We start from the raw sequence: 23,841 nt of genomic DNA, 5'->3' as shown, positions 1-23,841 counted from the left end.
CTCCCTACTTCCTGACCAGCAGTATGGGTGGCACCCAATCTCCTGAAGCTAACACCTTCTACAGCTCTGTCTCCAGGCCCAGGGCAGAGTCCTGTAGAAATGGGTTTGATAGGGCCACCTTTGTGATCTACCATACCCCCAGTGTCCCTGATTCAAGTGCCCTCAGGACACAGGAACTGGCCTGAGTGGCTGGTGGCCTCTGAGGGGGCCAGGCTAGAAGAGGCGGGGGCGGATGAGACTTGCGGGGTGGGCCGGACCAGGCCACTTCCTCCCTTTGTTGTCCTTGTGTTTTCTTTTCTTTCTGACATTTCGCTTGAAGACCACATCACCAGCAAATTTGGAAGTTGTCACTTGTAAGGCTGAGCCTCAGCATAGCCAGCCAAGCCTGCCCCCCACCATGATCCTGACACTGCTGCTGGGCCTTGGGGTGTACCTGAGCTGGGGACTGCTGGGGTCCTGTGCACAGGACTCTGGTCCCAGGTTCTCCGATCCCAATAGGCCCAGCGTGACTGAAGGCTGGAGAACAGAGACTGCCAATACCAACAGAGACCCCATCAGACGGTAAGGAAATCCTGCCCTTGGCAGAAGTCAGGAGTGGATATCTGAGCCCCAGATACACATCTGAGGAATGGGCTGATATGTAGCTATCTCTGTGTTTAAGAGGTGCTAGTTTTCCGGATTTGGTACTTTAGGACCCAAGGTAAGGATGCCAGGGTGATCACTGCTTGACCTATAGCAGGGGCTTTGGCTGGGACAGCACCAGGTAAAGCCATTCCTACTAGCAGTACTGGACTCAGAGGATTGGGTGTTCTAGATGATTCCAACTGATGAGGCTGTGGTTCCTGCTCTTCGAAGGAGTTCAGCTCTGAAGCCTGAGCCCCAGCGAGGCTGGCACGGCCTAAGCCCTAAGGGACAGCCACTCACAGGGAAGGCATTTGGACCTAAGTGCTCAGAGTAACCAGGCCAGGATTACTAAACAGAGCAAGGGTTCCTCAGTCCCCAGAGCTCGTGGAGGCAGGGAATCCTGGAGCAACTTCATGAAGCCTCCTGTGTGGGTAGGATGCAGGGAGACCCCAGACAAGGTTTTACAACATCCCCTTTATGCTTAGAGGTACCAGGACTCTGGGTCTATCCCTCGGGGTTTGGAGTCTCATAACTCAACATGTCCAAGGCAGTGCACAGATGCCACTTCCTGGGCTAGCCTCTGTGGCTCAGCTTTTCAAGTATTATCTCCAATAATCTCCCCCAACAGCCTTATTCCCAGTGGAGGAACCCAAGCTCACAGTGGTTGCGTGATTTGCCCTGGGACACAGGCACTGAGAGCTTGACCTTTGCCTTCACACCTAGCTCTCAGAGTGGAACCCATCGGATCTGTAGGGTGAATGGCCAACTCACTCCCTGCCCCCGCCCAGCATCCCAACTACATAGAAAAGGGACTGTAACAGGGTTCCCAGACAAATCTACTGGACCAGTCAGCTGTTTCGGACACTTCTAGGGGAATGTCTGTTAGTCTGTTAGGCGCTTTCTGGAAAGCGTGCTTGGCCATGGAGAAGCTGCAGCGTTAAAAGGAAGCATGTGCTGTTTCGTGAAGGAGGGGTGGGTCTGGTGATGTAGGGAGAGAGGGGTGTCCTGTCCATCTCTAGTTCTACCACAGGCTCATAAACACAGGCAGACAGTCCTACCATTCACCTCTGACTTCAGGACCAGGGACCAAGCCTCTCTTCCTCAGAGCAGCAGGTCCCAGCCAGCAAATTCCTTCTTCCATTGTGAAGGAAAGATGGAAGAACTAGAGGGGCCAGAAAGGGGGAGCTTTGGTCCTTGTTCTTCATTCCTCCTGGGCGTGGAGAGGGGTCTGCTTGCTCCCTTAGTCCCTGAGATCAGAGGAATCTCCATCTCTCACTGGATGGGGTTATGCCAGACTCCAGTGATGAGAGGGGTTTGTGCATAATGAACTGGGCTCAGGAATACCCAGGTGACCCAAGCTAGAACTCCTGCCTACCGGGTTTTCCTTTCCATATCCCCAAGAGCTTAGATTCCGAAGTCCAAGTTATTGAAGTATCTAGAGAGCCTGGTGGGAAAGGAAGGAGACACAGCAGCTTCCTGAGCTGATTGCTTCCCATGTTCCTCTGACAGGAGGAGGAAGTGCTGCTTAGGTCCTTGGGCAGAAGGGGAAGGGGGTTGTGAGGAGACCCAGGCGCTGTGTTCCACTACTCCATCAGCAGGATGGGGGGCAGGGTTGGGGGAATACAGCCTCAGTCATAAAATCTCTGCTGCTAGAGCCATTTCCCCTGATTTCTATTTGACCCATCAATTCCGTTAGTCAGGGACCAGGCAGGCCCTGGACTCACAGCTTTCAGAAGAACAGTGAAACAAAATAAGTTGGAGCCTCCACACCTTGAGTCCCCAGGCTTCCAGGTCCCAGGGCAGAAGAGTGACATAATTAACTATTTCCCAAGCCCCTGGGGATCCTGCAGAGGCAGGCCGGGGAACTAGCAAGGAGTACCTTGGTTCTTCCCAGCTCCTTGGTGGGGATGCGTATATAAAATATGGGCTCCTCAGACCAAGTCAGCTGTTCTAGAGAGACTGGGTCTATAGTAGAGGCCGTGGGAGAGATGGCCTTCTTCTACTTTGACTCCATTCAGGGCCTCATATCTCACAGAGTGGAACCCAGTGTTCCCTATCCTGACCTACTCCCCTGTAGGGTGGGGATATATAGTGTTACTCCTGGTGACAGGCTCCTCCTAATGGAAGGAACACTAGGGACTTTTGTAGCTGGTAGCTCAAGGTCCAGAGCTGTTCAGCACACCTTAGAGGACAAACAGCCGCAGAACAAAGCCAGCATACTCTCGTACCTGTCCTCGCTCCTGAACACAGGGTTATGGTGTAAGCAGGGAAGGGCCCCACAGGCCAGTGCTGAGACCTCTATGCTTTTAGTCAGGGAGCCCCAGACCCAAGCTGCCTGTTGGATGGGCTTTGAGCTTCCCTGCAAGATAGACCACCACTCCACCACTCCTGGTTCAAAGAGGAGCACTTCCCTAGGCTGTCACCCTAACATTTGGATGCAGGCCTCAGAAAACATGGCTGCCAAACAGTACAGCCTCCAGCCTGGAGAGATGGGTTTCCTTGGCTTGCAAAGCCACTCTTACAGAGGTGGCTTCACAGCCCAAAGCACATCCATTATGCAGAGTGCACCAGCCCCTCCCTGTGACAGGCTCTGTCAGCCTTCCCCACAACCCCTTTCTGTGTCTCCGGGGATTCGGCCTCTGCACATTTCCAGGAGTGGGAGGAGGGCCTGACTCAAGGTCACCAGAGTCCAGGAAGGAAAGGGGAGGAGAGTTTCAGGTTTCCCAGCTCCCACTGCTGTTTCTCAGCATCCCCTCCTGTGTGGGGACAGACCCTACCTCACTCTTGTCTGGCGCCCGCTCCTCAGCACAGCCAGCAGGGCTCCTCGTAGGAGGGTGCAAAAGAAGGAGCAGGCCCAAGGCGAGGGCAGTGGGAACAATGGGGCACTTCAGCATGTTTAGCCAGGGGCACATGTGCTGTGGGCCTACCGGGAGCTGCCAAGAGCTGGAGGAAACCAAAGCAAAGGTTAGGAATTTTCCCAGGCTGCCTGTCTGTGCTATGCCAAGCGGGGAGCTGCCAAGGAAGGAGAAAGCCAACAGCAGTGTGGCAGCTCAGAAGAGAAAGTTCCTGGGCAGGAAGGGTGGGCAACATGACTCTCAGCTCTGGAGGGAGAGCTGGAAAGTCCCGTCTCCTAGCAGGCTGGACCAGGTCAGGCACACCAGGCCTCCTGGGCTCTTTAACAAGCTCCAAGGTGTGGGGGGCTTGTTTAGACTTGTTCTGAGGTGTTCTGGACTATATAATCCCTAATTGCTGAAGTAAGATATCAGCCTGTGCATCCTAGAACATTCACTGGTCCATTCTCCCTGTTTCTTTGTCCTTCCCTGCCTCTGTGTCTCTTTGTCTCTTATCTGTCTGTCTGTGTCTCTCTGTCTGTCTCTCTCACTCTGTGTGTGTGTGTGTGTGTGTGTGTATGTGTGTGTGTGTGTGTGTGTGTGTGTGGGAGAGGAGAGGGAGAAGGAGGCAGGGTCTCTCATCTCTCATTGAGCCCAGAGCTCACTGATTTCAGCTATATGGTGGGCCTACAAACCCCAGGGACCCTCCTGTCTCTGACTCCTCAATTCTGGGAATACAAGCATGTGCTCCCATGCCTGGCATTTTCCAGAGAGCCACCTCTAGCCCTGAATTCCGACATTTGCATAATTCCTATTATGTATTTGATCCTATTCACACCCTGTTGCCCTCTCTTGTTCTCCCTCCGCCCACCCTCTCCTTCCTTTTTGTTTTTAGGTCTAAGTTGTGCATATGAGAGATTTGGTTTTCTGAGTGTGGCTTATTTCCCTTAATAGGATGATCTCTAGTCCATTAATTTTCCTGTAGATGCCATTATTTCAATCTTCCGTATGACTGAATATACTATACATACATATATGATATATATATATATATATATATATATATATATATATATATATATATATATATGATGTACATATATATTTTTATCCATTTACCTGTTGGTAGATATCTACCCTAACTCCATACCTCGACTGTCATATAAATTTGCCCGATACTGTGCAGGTATCTCTGTTTGCTGGTGATGATCCCTTTTCCTATGTACCCTGGAGGGCTACAGCTGCATTATCTGCTAATTATATATTTTGTTTTGGTTTTAGGGTTCAACTATTTTTCTTTACTTTTTGTATAATTTTGTTAATTAAAAATAAACAACCATGGCTGGAGAGATGGCTCAGCGATTAAGAGCACTGGCTGTTCTTCCAGAGGTCCTGAGTTTAATTCCGAACAATCACATGGTGGCTCACAACCATCTGTAATGGGATCTGATGCCCTCTTCTGGTGTGTCTGAATAGAGCAGTAGTGTGTTCACATACATAAAATGAATAAATAAATCTTTAAAAAAAAAAACAACCAAAATGATATTGTACACTAATACTGTATCTCAAGGACACCCCTTCCCTCCCTCCCACCCCCACATCCTGGCCAGCATTTCTTTTTTGACATGGGATCTCTGATAGCTCAGGCTGTACTTCAAACATCCTTCTGTAGCTGAGGATGACCATCAACAACTGAACCTCTTGCCTTGCTTCCTACATCTTCCTATCACAGTTCCAGGATTATAGGTAAGTACCCCCATATGTTTGTCCTACCCTGTCCTGTCCTGTCCTTCCTTTAAGGTTTTATGTATTCCAGGTGCTGACCTAGAAATTTGCTATATCACAGAGAATGACCTTGAATTTCTAATCCCCCTGTCTCCACCTCCTGAATGCTGGAATTAGAGGCTTGTAACACCATTCCTGATTTTATGTGGTCCTGATATTGACTCCGTATTCGATGCATGCTAGCACTCTATCAACTGAGCTACATTCTCTCTTTGGGTGTGCATGCATGTGTTCATATGTGTGCATAGCTGCATACATATACATGTGTGTATCCATGCGTGTGGAGGCCTAAGGTCAACATCAAACCTCTTCCTCAATTGTCTAACCTATTGAGGAGTCTCTCCTTGAAACTCATGATCACTAATTAGACAGGACTAGTTGGTCAGCAAGCCCTAGGTGTCCTCTTTGCCTCCCCCAGAGCTGGATCCAGGTATGCAGGACTGTGTCTGGCTTTTTACAGATGCTTGGGAACCAAACTCAGGTAACCATGCTTATGTGGCAAGTACTTTACAAACATAGCCCCTGGGTTTTGGGGGTTTTGTTGTTGTTTGTTTGTTTGTTTTCTTTTCAGGTCTTGCTGTGTAGCCCAGGCTGCCCAGAAACTTGTAATCCTTCTTCCTCACTTCCCCAAATACTAGGATTATAGGCAGGTATCACCATGCCTCCCACAATTTTAATTTTTTAGATATACATACTCCTGTGCCACAGCCAGAAAACAATAGGCAGTGGGCCATCATTTTCTGATGAAGCAAAATGTGGGAACACAACGGGGCTCGTTTATTTATGTATTGTCAATGACTGTTTTTCTATTACAGTGACAGACAGAGTCCATTCTGACCTGGAAAACCTAGTCTTAGGGTCAGCTTCAAGGGCACTGACCTGAACAGTTACAGGGCTCTGCCCTGGGGCCCTACAAGGACTCTGGAATGCCTACACTTGGGAACATCCCTGCAGTTACTGTTTTGTTTGTTTGGTTTTTTACAATTTTTAATAATTGTTGAACAAATAGCTGGAATTTCCATTCTGCCCTGGGCAAGTTGAACAGTTAGTCTTGTGTAAAATATTTACCATATGTCTTTTTAAAGAGAGAGCCTGTTCACCGCTTGCTTGAGTTTGCCTCTCTGTAATAAAATACTAATCAAAAGCAATTTGGGCACAATAAGAAAAGGCGCTTGTTGATTGATGTCAAGAAGTACCTACTGGCAGAAATCAGATAGAAATGCCTCTTCAGGGACTAGCTGAGAATGCCTGCAGCTAACCATCAAGCTGAACATGGGGACACCAATGAAGGTGTTAAATAAAAGAGTGAAGGGGTTGAAAGATGTTGCAACATCATGGGAAGAACAACATTATCAACCAACCAAACCCTCCAAAACTCCCTTGAACTAAAACACCAACCTTTGAGCACACATTGTGAGACCTATTGATCCAGTTGCACATATAGCTGAAGATATCAGTGTCTGGCATCAATGCGAGAAGAGGCTCTTGGTCCAGGGAGGACATGTTTTCACACTGTAGGGGAATGCCAAGGCAATGGGGTGGAGAGGGTGATTAGGAAGGAGTTCACCTTTGTAAAGGCAAGTGGATAGGGAGGGGGGTAGGTGCGGGGCGGGGGAAAGGGATAATATCTCAAATGTAAATGTAATTAAAAATGAGGAAAAAAAGAAAATGAAAAGAAAAGGCTTGTTTAGCTTACAGGTTACGGCCCATCTATTATAGAATTAATATGCCTTCCCGAGATGAGAGGGAAGCTAAGGCAGGAACTAAAGCAGAGACCTTGGAGCAAGTGGCTTACCTTCTGGCTTGCTCAGCTACCTTTCTTACACAGCCCAGATCCACCTCCCTAGGGATAACGCCACCCACAGTGGGCTGGGCTTTCTTACAAAAGTTAGCCACAAGCCAATTTTATCTAGGCAGTTTTTCAATTGAGGTTCCCTATTCCCAAGTCACCTTAGGTGATCCCAAGTTCATAGCTGAAGCTAAGTTTGACACTCCTGGATTGAAGCCAGTCAATTCTATGAGGTTCGCCGAGAGCACTGGAAACTCCAAAAAAAAAAAAAAAAAAAAAAAAAAAAAAAAAACCGGGTCCCCCAAAGTGATAACTTTTAACTCATTAGGTAATGTTTTGTCACTGATCTCCGTGTTTCTGAATTACACACTTAGCATAGCTGCTTCTTTGGAAGTAGTATTGTCTATAAGTCAGCCCTCATCTTCCGATAACACACAGAGGTAAACGCCTACATGTGTATGCATGAGGACACACACACACACACACACACACACACACACACACACCACCATTCTTATCTCCAGGGTATTTCTAACCATGTGACTGTACTACTTGACATGAGTGCTGAAATAAACTATGAATCATTTTTTCCTCTGCATGCATTTAGCCACACATACTCTTAGCACTCACAGATGCTCAACCAGCCGTGCGTTCTTGCTGAAGGCGCTCCCAGAGCTGCCCTCTGGACTGCTGCATTGTCCCACCGTTGTCCTGAGTGTTGTGCCTGCGTGTATGGCTATGCATGATGGATGTGCCTTGAGCCTGCAAAGGCCAACAGAAGGGATCAGAACCGGAATTACAGATGGTTGTGAGCTGCCTTATGGATGTTGGGACTTGAACCCAGACCAGGCCTCTCGGGCATAGCAGCCAAACACAGCATAGCAATCTACAATAAGACAAAGCACCAACCAATTTCACTGGTTCCATCTAGTGTTTGGATGTGGGTCTCTGCATCTTCTCCCATCCATTGCTGGATGAAGGCATTCTGATGACACTTGGGCTAGACACTTGATCTGAGTGTGGCAGAACACCAGTAGTAATCATTTCATTGACTTTTTTCCCCAGTCATGTTTGGTTCTATCCTGGGTCTCTGGGCTGACCAGCCTCTAGTTCCTGGCCCTCCAGGCAGTGTCAGGGGTGGGATTCCTCTCCCCGCGTGGGCCTCAAGTCGGACCAGCCATTGGTTGGCCACTCCCATAAGTTCTACACCACCCTTACCCCAGCACATCTTAGAGAGAGGACAGGTTGTAGGTTTTGTAGCTAGATTGATGTCCCAGTCCCATCTCTGGGAACCTTGACTGGTTTTAGAAGATGGTTTGTTCAGGCTCTGTCTCCCCCATTACTAGCAGTCTTTGCTAGGTTCACTCTTGAAGATTTCAGGAAGTTTCCCCTACACTAAGTTTCTAGATCCACACACCCTCAAACATTCTCTCCCCCAATTCTAGTTGTGTCTCTCACCCACCACCCCTGAGCCCGCTCGTTCCCATCCCCTCCATCTCTCCGCGGAAAGCCATTCGTTCCCCTTTGACCTCTCCTTGTTACCCAGCCTCTCTAGGTCTGTGGATTATAGTATGATTGTTCTTTACTTCACAGCTAATATCCACATATAAATTAGTACATACCATGTTTGTCCTTTGGGGTACTGGGTTACCTCACTCAGAATGTTTTTTTTTTTCCTATTTACATCCATTTGCCTACAAATTTAATTTTTAAAACAGCCGAGTAGTACTCTGTTATGTAAATGTACCACAATTTTTTAATCCCTTCTTCTATCGAAGGACATCTAGGTTGTATCCAGTTTCTGAATACAGCAGCAGTGAACACGGTTGAGCAAGTGTCCTTATGGTAGGTAGAGCGTCCTTTGGGTATATGCCCAAGAGTAGTATAGCTGAGACTTGAGATAGATCAATTCCCAATTTTCTGAGGAATTGACAATTTGATTTTCATAGTGGCTGTTCAAGTTTGTACTTCTACCAGTGATGGGGGAGTGCTCCCCTTGAAGCCAGTTCTCCTGACCACCAAGCCATCTTTCTGGCCTCAAGAGACAGGGTCTTGATATATATCTTAGCCTGCCTTTGAAGTTACTATGTAATTCAGGCTATCCTGGAACTCAAAATTCTCCTGCCTCAGACTCCCAAGTGCTGGGAGTATAAGCATTCTCCACCCCAACTGGTTGTTTTGTTCTTTGGCATTAGTGGATTTTCTGTGTCCCAGAGACACTCAATTCTAGGGTGTGCCTTGGAATGACCCAGAGACCTCTAGAATGCTAATGGATCAACCCAGTCTTGGGCTTTCCTGAAAGTGATCTGGGATTGGGCTTCAAGAGTTATTGTTATTATTACTTTAGGGTGATGTTTGAGATTGCATCTCTGGCCTGCTCAGTACATGTTCTATCATCAAGATGTACCTTCAACCCACAAGGGACTTTTGCTTTTAAAACGCTGCAGATGGGTTTGATGCACAGGAGATTATTAGTAATCTCCTGCTAAGAGGTACGTGGAGACCACAGGCTAGACACCTAACATATCTGTTGGTTTTATTTGTTTGTTTGTTTGTTTGTTTGTTTTTGAGATGAGGTCTCAAACTGTTGCTCAAGCTGCCCTTGAACTCTGAGCTTAAGCAATTCTCCAGTCTGCTGTGCTAAGTAGATGACCTGTTTGAAACTGGCTGTGTTTGAAAGCATGTCTAATCTGTATTCTTCTGCTGATTGATAGAAAATATGTACATAGAATTCTACGTTAGCAATTATTTTCTACATATAAATATATATGTATATGTGTGTATGTGGATATGATGTGTGTGTGTGTGTGTGTGTGTGTGTGTGTGTAGTTGGTTTTTCGAGACAGAGTTTCTCTGCGTAGCCCTGGTCGTCCTGGAACTCTCTTTGTAGACTGGGCTGGCCTTAAAGTCACAGAGATCTGCCTGCCTCTGCCTCCTGAATGCTGGGATGAAAGGTGTACACCACCACAGCCCGGCTTTCTGTCAATATTTTTAATGTAATTCTCACTGTGTTTCTATTCCCAGGGATGTTGAGACTCAAGGATTCTCTCTCTCTCTCTCTCTCTCTCTCTCTCTCTCTCTCTCTCTCTCTCTCTCAGTGTATGTATGATAGTTTTTTCTTCTAAAATTTCTAAATTTTCACAATGCTGCTCTTTGATGTGAGTTTATTTCTATATTACTGCAGGTACTTATTGGACCTTTTGAATCTGAAAACTTAAGTCTTTTCATCTGTGGAACACACACAAACAACATGCATACACCCAAAATCTCATCAGACTTCTTTTGCTCTATCATTCTTGTTATTACACATCCACACGTGTACACACACATGCATACACATGCACACGCTGCCCACATCCACACACACGTGAGCAGAGGCATTCACGACACATGCATGCACACACACACACACACACACACACAGTTTCATCAGACTTCGACCCTTTGTTCTGTCATTCCCGTCATTAGGATGTTGGGCCTGGGACTGATGTTCTTTCTTTTCATTTTCCAAATTCACTCGCTCTTCCTGTCTGCTTGCTGTTTGTTTGATTTTGTTAGTTATTTATGTGTATGAGTGTTTTGCCTGTATGTACATCTGTGAACTGAATGGATGTTGGCTGCCCATGAATGTCAGAAGAAGTAGAGTTAGAGGTGTTTGTGAGCTGCCATGTAGGTGCTGGGAATGGAACCAGGGTCCTCTGCCAGAGCAGCAAGTGCTCTTAACTTCTGAGCCAGCTTTTTGGCATGCTTATTTATTTGTTTATTTATTTATTTATTTAGTAGTTAGTTTTAGAACCAGGATCTCATAGAGTACATGTATACTTACTTATTTATGTATTTATTTATTTTTGGAAACAGGATATAGTCCAGGCTAGCCTAAAATTTATTGTATAGGGGATGTTGATGTTGGTCCCCTGATCCTCCTGCTTCCACCTCTTAAATTGCTGGGGTGACGAGCTTGAGCCACCAAGGCTGTTTTGACTCTGTGCTGGGAATGTCTCCAGTCCTTCCTGTCTGCAAGGCAAGACAGGTCCCTAGCCTGGTTTGGTTTTGTTTTTTGCTTTTTATTTCCTTCCCATTCCTAATGCAGGCCTTTCATTTTCAAGTGTTCTCTTTGTTCTCGGAATACCCTGCTAACCCTTATACTTCCTCCGCCCCCATAGTCTCCTGCCCCGTGTCTTCTGTGTAGCATCTTCTCTTACATACCTGGGAGTACTAGGGTCAGTTTGGAGCCAGTGTTCCTTCCTCATGGGCAGTTGTAGGCTTCTCCCGTGTGTCAGTTTTGATCTCCCGTTGATCTCTTTTGTTCTTTTCAATACTGAGGATTTCACTAGGGCTCATACATGTTAATCTCATGCTGTAACTCTAAGCTACACCTTGGTCCACTTTTGGAATATATTTGAAATAACAGATTTTCCTCAGGGGTCAGCCTCAGAAGTCTGGCTGTACCTTTCTGGGCTGTTTTGATGTAGGAGGCTTCTGTGATGTCGGTATCTGCAGGTCTCTTTTGCAAGGCATTTCTGGCCCACTACTGCCCAGAAGGTAAAGGCTGTCTTGTCGGGATTTTAGGAGCCTGAAGGGTCGTGTGGATAGAGTGAGTGTGGGCAGGAGGGGGTGTGTCAGGATCCCAATGAATGTGGTCATACAAATGACCATTACATCTGCCTTCCACCCCTCCCAGCAGCATCTTCAATGGTGCCTAGTGGCCCCAGGGCAGCTAGTGGCTTCAGAAAGTGGAGTTCCAATTCCAACAAGCCACCCAATCAGCAAAGCCCCTGAACCTTGCTCTCTGATGCTTACAGACATGGTCACTTCTTCCATGTCCCCTTCCTGGTCCAAGATGCCTGAATTTCTCCTCTAGACTCTAAAACTGTATCTATCCTGGATCATCTGCATCTGATTGACTCCCATCGTTTCTGGACCCTGGGACCAGAATGCCTCTGTGATACTTCCCTTGAAACCTTTCTCTGCTTCCCCATGACCTCAAGAACTGGACCAGTTCTTCCTCTGTTACCCATGTCTCTCTAACATGGCCTCCAATTCCCTTGGCTTCATCCGCAGGCTCTTCCGACTTCCGAAGCCCTGTCCAAACTCCCAGCTCTCTGTCTGACATGCTCTTTATACACATAATCAGAACTTTTATAGCTCTTTTTTTTAAAAAGAAAAAAAGATTTATTTATTTATTTAATGTGTGTGAGTACACACTGCCACTGTCTTCAGACACACCAGAAGAGGGCATCCCTATTACAGATGGTAGTGAGCCACCCTGTGGTTGCTGGGAATTGAACTCAGGACTTCCGGAAGAGCAGTCAGTGCTCTTAAATGCTAAGCCATCTCTCCAGCCCAACAATTCATAGGTCTTAACCACATCCCTCCTTCTGAGATCGCCTGCTCTCGGGACCCTTAAGGAAAAGTTTGCCTCACTGTGGTGTCACAGCAAGTGCTGAGCTTGAGTCTGCCAACTGGCACCTAAGGGGTGCTGAACTCACATCTCTGGAGAGCCTTGTTCTGAGAGCTAATGATGAGGGAAGGATGCTTTGACCCTTGCACCGAACCCCAGTAGCCAGCCCCAGCTCAGTGAGCATATTTCCCATCCCAGGACCCCTACCGTGCACACAGACAAGGGATGAAAGTAGAGAGGCTGCCTTGGAAGTGTTGAACACACTGGGTGTGCTCTGAAGGATCACAAGGTGGAGGAGACCGTTCGGGGGAGGGCGTTGTTCCACCCAGCCATCTTCTTTCTCTCAAAACTGCTGGAAAGCCAGCTGCCCAGGAGGCCGGGCCAGTAGTAGCCACAGGGATATTCTGTTGGGAAAAGATGGGAGAAGAATTGGGTAGCTGCCAGGATGGGGCACAACGTGCTGCCAGGGCACTCGCTACTCCATCTGCTCAGACATGGGCATCACCACTACCAACGATGGGGAAATAAGAACTCTTTAAGTACCACTCAAGGCTCCACAGCCACAAGATGCAGATTCAGGCCTCAGGTTCCCCAAGCTGCACCATTATGCCCCCTGGTGTCAAGGGACAAGGAAGAAGCCCCCTGCTTGCAGGTAGCTGTGTTATGATGTGGGAGTCCTTGGCATTCCTCCACTGGCCCTGGAGGGGTTTTGGGAAGACAGTGAGGGCTCTTTTGAGTGCTTTGTAGAGCTTAGGAGTTAAGACAAGAGCTGTCTTCCCTGGCAGTTAATGGCTTCCAGAATCCCAGAGGCGGGCAAGCAGCAGGCAGGGTAGGGCATCCCTGCATCTGGGAAGGACCAAGCAAGGCTCAGCAATCTTCTCCTATGGCTTCTTTTCCAGAAATTGGTGTCCTTACCAGAAGTCCAGGCTGGTCACCTTTGTAGCTGCTTGCAAAACAGAGAAATTCCTGGTCCATTCACAGCAGCCATGTCCACAGGGAGCTCCTGACTGCCAGAGAGTCATGTGAGTGAGGTAGACAGGCCATTTTCCAAGCCCAGTGGGATCACCAGAGGTACTGAGCCCCTGCTTTCTTCCTAAGGTATCGAGTGGCCCAGAAGCCAGTGTACCAGGTCCAGCAGAAGGTGCTGATGTCTGTGGACTGGAGGTGCTGCCCAGGGTTCCAGGGTCCAGACTGCCAAGACCATGGTAATGCTCCCCAAAGCTTCCTCTTAGCCCCTGGCCCCAGAAACTGTGTTGCTACTCTGACTTCTGGGCTTAACATACCATCCTTCTTTTTGCAGATCCCACGGCAAACCCCGAGCCCACAGAGCCAAGTGGCAAACTCCAGGAGACCTGGGACTCATTGGATGGCTTTGAACTTGGTGTGTTGCCTTCCTGGATGAACAGAGTTCATGTGTCTGAGTCTTTCTTCTCTGGTGGGCTGTACCATCTCTAGAAAGACTTACAATCAGCATGGGCTCCCTTGTGGCCCGCACTGTTCTCTGTGGACAGATTCCCAGGGCCTTTAGCCTACTGCCTGGGACTGATACCTATCCTTTTTACTGACCCCATTTTTCTTGAAGAGTTGACTTTGCCAGGTGCCATTCTTGCTCCTTGACCTTTACAAGTTCCCAGGCCTGAAGGAAGCTTTTCCATTCTCTTATACGCCAGCCCCCCACCCCCAAAAAAACCCCCACCTACTGGAAGTCGTTTTGTTCCTGGTCTCAGTATCAACACAACAAAAGCCACCCTTTATAAATTGATTTCAAGAGTAGGTAAGGGAATGGATTTTCTTTTTAAAATGAATAATTTCTTTTTTATGTATATGAGTACACAGTTGCTGTCTTCAGACACGCCAGAAGAGGGCATCAGATCTCATTACAGATGGTTGTGAGCCACCATGTGGTTGTTGGGATTTGAACTCAGCACCTCTGGAATAGCAGTCAGTGCTCTTAATCACTGAGCCATCTCTCCAGCTCGGGAATGGATTTCATTATGCGATCAGCTATCTATTGGTTAGAGCTGCCAGGAATGAAATTGTGGCTAAGGAATGAAACAAGATGATTAGTTAGTCATGTCTGCTAGGGGTATGGGAGGAAAGGTGATAGCTCAGAGATCTGTATTTGCCCATCTTAGAAGGCGAAGGGACTTTTAAGTTCCAGCTCAGGAGGGGCCAACATACTCCCATGTCCTGAGTCCCAAGTCTTCTCCTGACCTTATTATAGGTCCAGGCCTGATGAGTGGACCTTTAACACTTATATCCAGTGTGTTTTCAGGTCACCCTGTCACAGAGTTTAATGAGATAAAAGTGCCCCAGGAACAACAGGAACACCTGCTTCAAAATCTCCAGAATGATGCCCAGCCTATAGATGGCTTCCCAGGCCCTTGGGAGGCCCCATCCAGCAACCTCACAGCTGAGATGACAGAAGCCAATCTAACAGAATTTGGTGAGTAGCGGCCCTCACGAAGGCCCAGATTTTGGAGGTCCCAACTCGCTTTAGCCTGGGGAGGGGTGTCTGCTACAGCAGGCTTGTGTGAAACATGGAATCTGTTGCAGAGTTTCCTGGCAGGACATCAAAGCATCTGCTGCAGCCCCATATCGATGCATTTCTGAAAGCACACTTCAGTCCCATCTGGAAGAGCTTCAATGAGAGCTTGCATAGCCTCTTCCAGACCATCAGAAACTTATCTCTTGATGTGGAGGCCAATCACCAGGCCATCAAGACGATCCAGGAGGGCACCGTGGCTAGGGCTGACTTCCAAGAGCTTGCTTCTAAGTTTGAGGCCAAGGCCCAGCAGAACAGCCGGAGACTGGACCAGCTGTGGCAGGATGTAGAGGACCAGCTGCAAGCCCAGCGCCGATCCGTGCACCATGCCCTCTCTGAGGTCCAGGTTGAGGTGAGCACCCAATTAAAGCAGCTTGTTAAAGCTCAGGATCTCCCAGGGGCCAATGGCAGCCTGGTGGTGGCATCCGCAGCAGCAGCAGCAAGGCCAGAGCCAGAGAGCCTGCAGGCCAGACTGGGGCAGCTGCAGAGAAACCTTTCTGCTCTGCACATGGCCGCTAACCAGAGGGAGGAGGAGATGGACAGCACCCTCAAGGACATGGACAGCGTCCTGAAGCAGCACTCTGATGAAATCAAGGAGCTCTATTCTGAATCGGATGAGACCTTCGACCAGATCAGCAAGGTAGAGAGGCAGGTGGAGGAGCTGCTGGTGAACCACACGGGGCTTCGAGAGCTGCGGGTGATCCTAATGGAAAAATCCCTGATCATGGAGGAGAACAAAGAGGAGGTAGAGCGGCAGCTACTGGAACTCAACCTCACTCTGCAGCATCTGCAGGCGGGTCATGCGGACCTCATCAAATATGTCAAGGACTGCAACTGCCAAAGGGTCTACTCTGACATGGACGTCATCCGGGAGGGCCACGGGGATGCCATGCGCACCGCAGAGGAGACCCAAGTGAGCCCGGATGAACAGCACCAGTTAGATGGTTCTTCTTTGCAGACTTTGCAAAGCACTCTAGATGCCATGTCTTCAGCAATGGATGCCTACAGAGGAGAGGGTGAACGGGCCCGGGCTGAGAGGGCCCGGATGCGGAGCCAGCTGCGGGCTCTGGACCACGCTGTGGAAGCGCTGAAGACTGCAGCGAACGGGACCCGCAAAGAGATAGGCCTGCTGCATGACTCCTTCACAGCCCTGCTGGAGGATGCACTGCGACATCAGGCCGTGCTGGCTGCACTCTTCGGGGAGGAGATGATGGACGAGATGTCGGAGGAGACCCCTCGCCCCCTGCCCCTGAATTATGAGCAGATCCGCCTTGCCCTGCAGTACGCCGCCAGTGGTCTGCAGGAGCAGGCGGTTGGTTGGGAGGATTTGGCCGCTCGGGTGGAGACCTTGGAGAAGGCCGCAGATGGCCTTGAGGAGCGGCACTCACAGTTGGTAGAGGGACTCGAGCCCAGCCACGACTCAGGGCGAGATGAGGAAGCCATGGCTTTGGCGGACCTAGAGCAGGCGATTCAGCGCCTGAGCTCTGATGTCAAGCAGATTGGACAGTGCTGTGAGGCCTCCTGGGCTGCCTCCCTCAACAGCTCCCTTAAAGACCTACACAGCATGCTCTCTGACACCCAGCACGGCCTGAGACAGTACCAGCAGCTCTTCCACAGCCTCTTCCAGAACTTCCAAGGGCTGGTGGCAAGCAACACCAGCTTAGACCTGGGTAAGCTGCAGGCCATGCTGAGTAAGAAGGAGAAGAAGCAACAGAAAGGCCCAGGAGAATCCCGGAAGAGAGATAAGAAGCAAGCGGTGGTGTCTGCAGATGCGCACACCCAGGATTTGGAGCTCTGGGAGGCAGGTGAGTGTCTGGGCCCTGGAGATGGCCTCTCTGCACCTTCCTCCTACCGGGGAGTGGACACAGGGTACAAGGAAGCAGGGTTACTGGTCACCACTGCTACCTTCAGGGCTATGGACAGGACAGCGTAGGTCCCAGGAATCAGGTGTAGTTCCAGAGCCCAGGTGTTGGCAGAGACCCTTGCCCGGGAGCAGGGTGGAATGTCTCAACTCTTCACACCCACCCCAACCCCAGTGTTCCATCAACTCAACTGCAATCTAGGGGCAGTGGATTGGAGCAGGGGGTCATCTGTCATGGTAGCACCCCACAAGGGGTAAACCCAGGGAAAGGCCTTCAGCTCAGAAGGAAGGAGCCCTCTTGGTAAATACAGTTGGTGGTGTCAGCACCCTTCTGGACCTTTCCTGAGCTTTATCATGACTCAGCTTTAGCCACACAATCACGCAGTCATTATCATCACATCTTTGCCTGAGTCTCAAGCCCCAGAAGTGACCAATCAGTAAACAGCACAGAGGCTGGCTCGCAGCTGCAGCAAACTCACAGAATGCGAATCCTGGAGGGCCTCACCTACACACTAGAGTTGTTACAGAACCTGATGGCCTCATTGCCCCAGCACAGGCTTAGCATGCAGGAAACCCAGGCAGCTCTCCCGCCTCCCCTAGCGTTTCCAGAGAGCTGCGTGCCCTCACACTAACTCCTCCATCTCTTTTCCTCTTGTGAGTGGTACAGACCCCATCATGCCTTTCACCATTTGCCTGATAGGTGAGGGGTCTGTTTACTCCTGCAATATTCCTTTCCTTCCGAAAACATTTTTTTCCTTAAGAAGCACTTTTCTTGTAAGAAGGCCACAAAGCTTGACTTTGAGCCCTGCAAAGAAATGCACCCTCAGTTTGCACAGCCCTTCTACCTTCCGAAACCCACAGTTTCCTTTCCTCTAGGGTGGGTGGACTCCCAGATGCAGGCAGGCTGAAAGAGTAAGAATGGCCTACAGAGGGCGCTGTAGAGCAGACTCCTCTCACCAAGGCAGGAGCCCCATCTGCTGGGTGCTTCGGGAACTGCAGCATCAGATCGCACAACGGCATAAACAGGAAAGCTGTTCAGAAACAATTCTCACTAAATCTTCCAGACACGGAGAGAAGCAAAATTTTGTTTTTCCCCAACGTTGTTTTTGGATTTGGAGACAAAAACATGTACTTAAGTCAGTAATTGCTTTGCAGACTTCTCTAAAGCCTTAGTTCCATTTTCCTGAGAAATGAGGGAAGGGCACACATGTGTATACACACACACACACACACACACGCACGCACGCACGCACGCATGCACTCACACACGCACACCACACACACAGACACACACAGACACACACACACACACACACAGACACACACACACACACACACACACACACGAAATAATGAAGGAACTCTCAAAAGGATCTTCCTAAGGTTGGCCTCACTTCCTGGACTCCATTCCAGAAGGGTACCTTCTTCTGGTCCCATGCCCTGGCTGTCAGTTTCCCCCTGAACTTCCTAAACACGTATAGCAGCTCGTGCCCTTCCTTTCCGTACAATTTGGGGTGTTTCTCTGCCTCTAGTTTCAACAGGATTGTGTTCCTAGTGTTGGAAGAAGTGCTTCTGCAAGTGAGAGGAAGGAAGGATAGGCCCTCCAAAGAAGAGGGCCAAGGTTTGCTTGTGTGGTCAGCAAACTTTTCATGTATTAAGCTTCAATTCACTCATGTGAAATGCTAGGGCTCTGAGCAACACACACTGGGCATTATATTAAGATGACTAACCAGAGCTGGAGAGATAGGTTAGTAATCAAGAGCACTGGCTGCTCTTCCAGAGGACCTGGGATCAATTCCTAGCATCTACATGGCAGCTCACAACCATCTATAAGTTCACTTCCAGGGTATCTGGTGATCCTTTCTGGCCTTCATGGGCACACCCCCCCCCCCATGCACATGTTACACAGACACATATGCAGGCAAAATATCCACACCCATTGCTCAGAAAGGGTCATTGTGTAGCTCAGACTGACTTCAAAATCAAGATTTTATTGCCTCTGTCTTCCATGTATTACAAGCAGGAACTACTGTGCCTGGCTTGAGGTTTCTCAGTCCTTTTTCTTTATGGTCTTGTGGCCAGTTACTTCCCAGTATTAACATTATTATTCTCTTTCCCACTAGATGTCTCAAGATTTCTAGCAAGTAGGTGCTGGGGATATGACTTAGCGGAGAAGCACATGTCTAACATGTATGAGGTCCTGTGTTCCATCCCGAGCCCTGATGTGGGAGGAACAGTCCTTGGCAGGTAGCAGACATGTAGGAGTTGGATATCTAGGTTTCTAGCACAGCCCACCCACGCATGAGCCTTGGGTAGTCACAAACACTTATCTCTCTAGAGTTGAAAGGATCAAAGAAAAAAGTGCTTTGTTGAGGATCAAAGGAGAAAATGCCTGTGCCAGCCAACCAGCAGATCTGTATTTTCCCTCCTCCCTCCCTCTGAAATCACACTGACTGTCTAAGGCAAACACCTTTGGGAATGTGAAGGTCTCTAGAAATAGCACCCTGCTTCTCATGAAATTAAGGTGAAGAAGGGAGAGTTTGCGAGTGAAGGGTAACTGAGTATTTCTTCCACCCCAGGCTCCCCTGTGGCCTTCTATGCCAGTTCTTCCGAAGAGGCCACTGCTCTGCAGATGGTGAAGTTCAACACCACATCCATCAATGTGGGCAGCAGCTACTTCCCCGAACATGGCTACTTCCGAGCCCCCAAACGCGGCATCTACTTATTTGCAGTGAGCATCACATTTGGCCCAGGCCCAGGAATGGGGCAGCTGGTGTTTGATGGTCACCACCGGGTTCCAGTCTACAGTGCGGAACAGGGGGGCGGGGGCACAGCCACTACTTTTGCTATGGCAGAGCTGAAAAGGGGCGAGAGAGTGTGGTTTGAGTTAATTCAAGGGTCGGTAACAAAGGGGAGCCGACCAGGCACTGCATTTGGAGGCTTCCTGATGTTCAAGACCTGAACCAGGGGCTCAGCTCAGCTTGCATCAGACATGGTAGATTTGCCTGCGGCTCTTAGACTGAGGCTCTGGCCAGTGACGGCTGGAGACCATCTAGTGGCCTAGCTCTTCCCTGGACACCTTCTGCAAAGACCCTGCAGCAAGCAGCATGTCCCTTCTTCTGGACACACAGGTTGGGGAGGTTAGAACACAGCTCCCTGGACTGGGCCGGTGCCTGGAGAGGGGTCTGGGCTTCCCATGCCTTCCCTAATGGCGTGGCTTGTCTTGGCTGAGACACTCCCTCAATTCTACAGTTTTTTTTTTTTTGTTTGTTTGTTTTGTTTTTGTTTTTGTTTTTTTTTTTTTTGTTTTTTTAAAAAATTTTTCTTATGGGGTTAGAAACTTCAATTCACTTAAACCTTTTTCTGTTTCCTCTTTCCTGTGTTCGAAAGTCTTTGCTTCTCAGAGGAATGTTTACAGCGAAGGTGACAGTTTTGCCATGCAAAAGGTCCCAGATTCTCTTTCCAATGCTCCCCCGCCCCCAGACTGGAAACAAGTCTCCAATTACTATAGAAAAGATCATCAAAACAGTCTTTCTAGTTTCAGAGGGGGGCGAACACCTGGTTGAATAAGCCATGGCTAACAAACTTAAGCCCTGAGTCCAGTCCCCAGACACCTATGGTCTCAGCATGTGGAACAGGCATGAAGATCAGAAGTTCAGAGCCATCCTCAGCTTCCTAGTTCAAGGCTAGCCTGGGATATGGGAGACCCTGTCTCAAAGCAGCAAAAGATGTTAACTCCCAGTCACCCTCTGTCTTCATCTGTATATTTAATTTTAATTTCACACCTTTTCCTCCCGGCTTCACTCTGTAAAGGTCAATAAGTGTGTCCCTGTCAAGACTGTGCTCCAACATCTCTAAGGAGGGAAGGAGGGAAATTAAACTCTACTGGTAGTGATCAACGATGCTCTCTAAACTCTGCCTTGTTTACTGTCGGAAGGGGAAACATTTGGGGAAAAGTGACTCATCGCTCCTGGTCTATTTGACTCAACTACAAATATTCAGTTCACGCTACATAGACTGTCTAGGGTCCTTCTTATTAGGCAGTGACACTGTCCCTGGATGGGACAGCACAGAATGGCAGTGGCTTACAAGTCTCTAGACCCTACAATCAGTTCAAGAAACAGCCACGCTGCCATCAGAAAATAAAACAGGCTTTGGTAGTGCTCAGTGTTGGCTGAAAATTCTCTTTTCCACCTCCAGTGGGATTTGAATGGGTAATGGGCTGCTGGCAATTCTCATTGCTTGCTGGAGTCCTTAATTCAAATAATTAACCTTCAGAATTCGCTTATAAAGCTCTGTACAGTGTGCTGAGGCATCGGTGTTAGAGGGACAGTAAGCCAGAAGGCTCTTCTGCTGTAACTCCAGTCTGTGTCGAGCTGGTGACGCTCCGGACCTCCCTGATCTCAGCCACAGCTCTGAGTCTTGCTCAGCTCGGTAGAACTCTCCCTTGTCAAGACTATTTCTGGACCAGGCTATGTATGGTTGGGCTACCCCAGACTAAAATTTGGGGTGACCCGCATGTGGCAGGTCACCTCTGTTGTCGGCAGTCCTACCTTTCTTCTTGTGCTCCATGTTAACTGGCCAGTCCCTTCTGAGGACTAAGTTGGGAATATTAGGGTAATGTAGTCTCATCATTAAATACTTCCATTCAGAATTTCTGGCATAGAATACAGTGTGTGTCAGTTCTGTCATGAAATGCTGTGTCGACAACCCTCACAGGAAGGCAGTAAGTAAAAAGCACTAGCTGGTCAGGTCTTCCACCACCACTGTTTGAGGCACTCTGGACGTATTTGGAGTGAGGAGAAATAATGGTTCTTTTAGCAAGAGTGCTTTCTATGTGATAAAACATACCTGATTACCTTTTACAGAGCCTCTCAACATCAAGTTCAAATAACATATTCCTGTTTCTAGACAGCTCAGTAAACACTGTATGTGTGAATACAAACATGCTTGTGTAGGTAGCTGTGATGTATGTGCATGTGTGTGGGTGCTCATGGAAGCCAGACATTGACACTAGGCATCTTAGTCACTACCCCCACCCTCCCGTTTTTTAAAGATTTATTATGTATAAGTACACTGCAGCTGTCTTCAGACACACCAGAAGAGGGCATCGGATCTCATTACAGATGGTTGTGAGCACCATGTGGTTGCTGGGATTTGAACTCAGGACCTCTGGAAGAGCGGTCAGTGCTCTTAACCACTGAGCCATCTCTCCAGCCCCCATCTTATTTTTTGAAGCAGGGCCTCTCACTGGACCTGGTGCTCACTAGTTTCACTAGGCTGCCCGGTCAATGGGCTCCTGAGATCTACTTCTCTGTCCCCATCCCCAGTGCTGGGATTACAGACACACACTGTACTCTGCTTTTTACATAGGTATTGAGGAGCCAATTTTGGGTCATTATGCTAGCACAGCAGGCAATTAGCTAACTGATCCATCTCCCCTGACCCAAATCACTAAGAATTCTAAAATTCTTTTGATGGAGTCTGATCTGTATTAAGATATATTGTGTCAAATATATATAAGATATATTGTGTCAAAGATGTTCCCAGTGCCCTCCAGGTAGACATGGGACCAACCCAAGGCACCTTGAAACACCTGTGGCTTCTGAAAAACTATGTGAGAGCACCACATCAAGATGGCTTCAAGGGCTGGAGAGATGGCTCAGTGGTTAAGAGCACTGACTGCTCTTCCAGAGGTCCCAAGTTCAATTCCCAGCAACCACATGGTGGCTCACAACCATCTGTAATGGGATCTGATGCCCTCTTCTGGTGTGGTACTCACATAAATAAAATAAATAAATCTTAACATGATTCTTTGAAAAGATAGAAAATAAAACCTATTCCAGAATGATAGAGCAATATGGAATTCTAACCCCTATGAGAATTGCTGTAGAGCCTCAAGCTTAAACTGTCCCAAATCAGAACAAGAACTATATAGCCAGTCCTAAGGCCAATACAGGCAGCTGCTGATCTGGAGCTAACAAGCTGAGCTGCAGGTGACTGGGTGACCTTTATGTGAGTCACAATCACCATATCATAGCTAGATAATCACTCTTACTTGAGGACAGTCTAAGATTTGATTGTTAGATGTGTGCGGCACAGTGGGAGGGCCTTTGATAGCATGCATGAGGCCCAGAGTTCCAAGGGTAGGGGTGTAGGGGTAGTGATAGAGGCATTATTAAAGGCCCCCCTCAAATATTTTAAGGCTCATGCTCATCTTATGTCAAAAGCATGAAAGCTCTTCACCTTGCTTTAGCCTGAACTTCCTATTCATCAGTAAAACTCCAGTGACAGAACTCTCTGGAAGGTTAAAAACAAAAATGTACGGAACGCTGTGTTGAAGCAGGCAAGAGGATTGCTTTTGTTTTCTAATTGGTATTGTCCTATCATAGGGAGACAATGAGGGACAGGTATACTGCAAAGATGAGCAACTATACTCCTTGTCAAATGTTTGTGGAAAAGTAGTTATGAATTAGACCCCAAAGTCAACAACTGAATTACTGGGTGTACTGGCTGGTTTTGTGTCAACTTGACACAAGCTGGAGTTATCAGAGAAAGGAGCCTCCGTTGAGAAAATGCCTCCATGAGATCCAGCTGTAAGACATTTTCTCAACTAGTGAACCAGCCCATGTGGTGTCATCCCTGGGCTGGAAGACCTGGATTCTGTAAGAAAGCAGGCTGAGCAAGCCAGGGGAAACAAGCCAGTAAGTAACATCCCTCCATGGCTTCTGCATCAGCTTCTGATTCTTGACCTGCTTGAGTTCCAGTCCTGACTTCCTTTGGTGATGAACAGCAATGTGGAAGTGTAAGCTGAATAAACCCTTTCCTCCCCAACTTGCTTCTTGGTCATGATGTTTTGTGCAGGAATAGAAACCCTGACTAAGACACTGGGTATCTAAACATCTCTAGAAAAATAGAGGAAGTTAGTTTTTTTCTAAGTTTGTGTTGGCTCCTATCTTGTAGGCAAGTGCTCTACTACCAGTGAGCTACCTCATCAGCCTCAGT

At 48.3% G+C, this 23,841-nt stretch overlaps 1 protein-coding gene across 1 annotated transcript; it reads left to right on the top strand.

Moving 5' to 3' along the window:
• The first annotated feature begins 327 nt into the window (after positions 1 to 327).
• MMRN2 (multimerin 2) lies at positions 328 to 23,582 on the top strand. Its single transcript, XM_080926896.1, has 7 exons — positions 328 to 561; positions 13,330 to 13,452; positions 13,529 to 13,635; positions 13,731 to 13,811; positions 14,706 to 14,876; positions 14,987 to 16,780; positions 19,416 to 23,582. Exons 1-7 carry the CDS (start codon positions 398 to 400, stop codon positions 19,796 to 19,798), a joined length of 2,823 nt encoding a protein of 940 aa, XP_080783022.1. The 5' UTR covers positions 328 to 397; the 3' UTR covers positions 19,799 to 23,582.
• The last annotated feature ends 259 nt before the right edge of the window (positions 23,583 to 23,841 follow it).

This window comes from Micromys minutus, assembly GCF_963924665.1.
Source record: "Micromys minutus genome assembly, chromosome: 12".
In the NCBI taxonomy this organism is placed as follows: Eukaryota; Metazoa; Chordata; class Mammalia; order Rodentia; family Muridae; genus Micromys; species Micromys minutus.
This window is presented reverse-complemented; position numbering and strand designations above follow the sequence as displayed.

What these genes read in the sequence shown, in the direction of transcription:
- MMRN2 (XM_080926896.1), top strand. Translation starts at nt 398, where the DNA reads ATGATCCTGACACTGCTGCTGGGCCTTGGGGTGTACCTGAGCTGGGGA. An exon ending in AACAGAGACCCCATCAGACG is followed by an intron (nt 562 to 13,329) that starts GTAAGGAAATCC and finishes CTTCTTTTCCAG; the next exon opens with AAATTGGTGTCCTTACCAGA. An exon ending in AGCCAATCTAACAGAATTTG is followed by an intron (nt 14,877 to 14,986) that starts GTGAGTAGCGGC and finishes AATCTGTTGCAG; the next exon opens with AGTTTCCTGGCAGGACATCA.